This window comes from Poecilia latipinna, unplaced genomic scaffold, assembly GCF_001443285.1.
Source record: "Poecilia latipinna isolate Pla-1442-1.1 unplaced genomic scaffold, P_latipinna-1.0 Scaffold195, whole genome shotgun sequence".
Lineage (NCBI taxonomy): Eukaryota > Metazoa > Chordata > Actinopteri > Cyprinodontiformes > Poeciliidae > Poecilia > Poecilia latipinna.
The window spans coordinates 34,995-37,826 of record NW_015112811.1 but is presented as its reverse complement, the minus strand read 5'-3'; the positions used below and the strand labels follow the sequence as shown (position 1 = coordinate 37,826).

Below are 2,832 nucleotides of genomic sequence, written 5' to 3'. Positions count from 1 at the left end.
CAAGTCTTATCAAAATGACCACAGACGACATATGTGAAGAGGTGAGGAGTTTGGACAGTTAGTTTGTCTGACTTGTGCACTTATAGCATATCTTGCTATAATTAATTTATTTCCATTGGGTAGTTTTGTTCTACATCGTTCTTTAAAGATCTGTCTAGATCTTTATAGCTCATTTTTTTAAAACTTTCATATTTAAATCTGTAATGACAGTCAGAATGAGATCTTGTTGGACATTTTTCCATCACGTTATGTTTTTGCTGTGATAGTTGTGCACATTCCTTTATGCATTTTGTGATAAAAGTATTTTAGAACATTTCTCAGTCTTACTCATTGACCTAACATATCCCCATTGTATTTTATATTCTTTTTTTTCAGATGGAGAGAATGAAATTGGACAGTAGGTACAGGGAAACAGTGAAAAAACATAAACTCAATGGCTCTGCTCTGGTCTTTGGTGACACAGAAGATCTGAAAGCCATTCTGGGTATGACATTCGGTGAATGGACAACTTTCAAACTTCACTTCTTGAGTTTCCTGTCACCCTCCAGCCACAGCACGAGAACATGCTACCCTTACCTGCCAAAACACACCTGTCCAAGTTCCTCCAGTGTGTAGCGAAGAAATAATTACTCATCTACCACCAGCCTGTGTTAACAGCTGCCTTTTGTCAAATATTCAAATACATTTTGTGTGCTAAGGTACACTGAGTGTTCTGAATCTTTTTTTTTAACCCCTTTCCATGTTTGTATGGCTTTGATAAGCAGATGTGTTGATCAAGTGTTGAAATATGTTTTCATTACACCTCAGCTGTTGGTTCTGGCTTCCAGGATATGGAGTCAAGTCCGAGAGTGCAACATTTTTCACCCACTGTATAAATATATTAATTCACAGCTGAACTACAACTCAAGCGTGTTAGTGAGTCATTTGACTTCTACTGATAGTGTTTAGCATATGCATGTTGCTTTTAATGTAATTATTGTTCATAACCATTTAATAAAAAAAAAACACTAACATTAATTCATAAGAGTTCAGTTGTAAGTAAAACTGTCACATTATGACCTCTAAAAAACTTAACACCACAGAGCACTGAAGTTATGCAGTGGGGAAAAAAGATTCCCCACAATTCCCCATAAGCTCATAATTATTAATTCCTGTAAACTTAAATTCAACAATATATGTTCAGAATACTTTATTGCTCTTTGGTGAAGCAGACCATAAGATGTAATAAACTGTATGTTTTCATTCCATCCTAAATGCCAAGTCAAATGAAATGTAAATAAAGTGTTCCAATAGTAAAATTAGAAACCTTATTTTGTGTGGCTGTCTTTTCAAAACACACTCAACTTTAAAAATAATCAAAGCAACCTGAGGGTTTGTTGGTGACATTTTCATCAAACAAGTTAAAATATTAACTAGAGAACAGTTCTATTTGCCTTCCTTTTAGTTGTGCACCTTTGAATGTTATGTTAATTAATACAGAAATATTGCACAAATCTAGCCATTTACGATACATAAGCACATTCAGACAGCATACATTATTAGATTTTGAAATATAAGACAAAACCCATGTCAGGGGCATGAATTACCACTGTTAATTTCACAATCTGATTTCTTATATTCATTAATGATACTAATTTTATGCAACACTTTGAAGACTTCAAGATCTTTCTAAAAATTACAATTAATCAATTTAATAATAGAGACATTAAGGCTCAAAGGATTCTGTATTCAGCAGTTAATTACAACTATTCTGAGTGAAGATGCAAGTTGTAATGTAGAAGCCATTCCCATTAAAGCTCTTCTTGTTTTTAAGGCACATGAGATGTGTTAAAGAAAAGTAAGAGGCACAACAAACATGAGGTGGAAGAGTTGCATGTGACTAGATTTTATGGTTTGCATCAATGAACATATTAAGACTTACTTGAGAGTGAGCTTGGTGTTGCAGGTGGAGCAGGAGAAACAACTGACACACCAGGCTTTGTTGAGAGCAGACACAACTGAGGGGGTGCAGAAGAAAGAAATAAAAACAGAAGATTCAGCTGCTGTCACTGAAAGCAACACTTTGTTCATTACTGAACCACAGAACTTTTTTTAATTATTGAACCACAGAAGATCCTAATTATGTGTTTTATCACACTGATGCTCACCATCGCCTTCAATCACACGGTTGCAGTGATAACACACGTCCCCAAAGAGCTTGACAGCAGAGAAACAAGGAGAGAAAGCAAACAAATTCCTTCATTGTCTTCCTGCGTTGTGATGTTGGCCGTGTCATTCAAAGCCAAGTTTTAGCTTCTTACCTGATTGTAATGCGTCTCACAGTAAGCCAAACCTTTTCTCTCATAATGGCGGTGACCAAGGAAAGGTTTCTCACATTTGGCACAAACAAAGTGCTGTAAAGAAACAGATGTTACTAAGGGGAAGACGCATTTCTAATGAAAGTCAAATACTGATCAAACTGAAGAGATGTTGGCTGCAATCTAAACATCTAAACATGATATAAATGGCTGTTAAATAGTCGGGAACATTTACAAGTAAAATGTCTGAAACTACATAAAACACTGCAGTTTGTATGTAGTCTCTTCTTGTTGTGTACCCATGCATCCCATAATACAGAGCATTCATGGTGTAACTAATAAAAAAAGAACCTCATGTCTGTCATTTCTGAAGTGGTTGGATGTAAAACTACTTGCTGCCAATTAACATCTTCAGCATTACACCGCCTGCTGAACACTGTTAATAGTGTCAAACTTTTAGAGAGTATGAAATGCAGCAGCCTTCAGTCAGATGAATCCATCATTTGATCTGCCTTGCTTGACCTCTGGAGAATTC

At 35.8% G+C, this 2,832-nt stretch overlaps 1 protein-coding gene and 1 long non-coding RNA gene across 5 annotated transcripts in view; one reads left to right on the top strand and one right to left on the bottom strand.

The window, feature by feature from the left end:
• The window catches only part of nkpd1 (NTPase, KAP family P-loop domain containing 1), a 33,009-nt gene extending 32,308 nt beyond the window's left edge, over nt 1-701 (top strand). For all 4 annotated transcript variants that reach the window (XM_015030880.1, XM_015030879.1, XM_015030878.1 and 1 more), the window contains one exon: nt 376-701. In XM_015030880.1, the coding sequence (XP_014886366.1) occupies nt 376-615 (240 nt within the window). In that variant the 3' untranslated portion in view covers nt 616-701. The remainder of the gene's footprint in view (nt 1-375) is intronic.
• Nucleotides 702-1,810: 1,109 nt separating this feature from the next.
• Nucleotides 1,811-2,574, bottom strand: LOC106946510 (uncharacterized). Its single transcript, XR_001424786.1, has 3 exons — nt 2,301-2,574; nt 2,148-2,196; nt 1,811-1,997 (listed from the first exon to the last, which is right to left on the bottom strand). It is a non-coding gene; the product is annotated as an uncharacterized LOC106946510 (long non-coding RNA).
• Nucleotides 2,575-2,832: the final 258 nt, after the last annotated feature.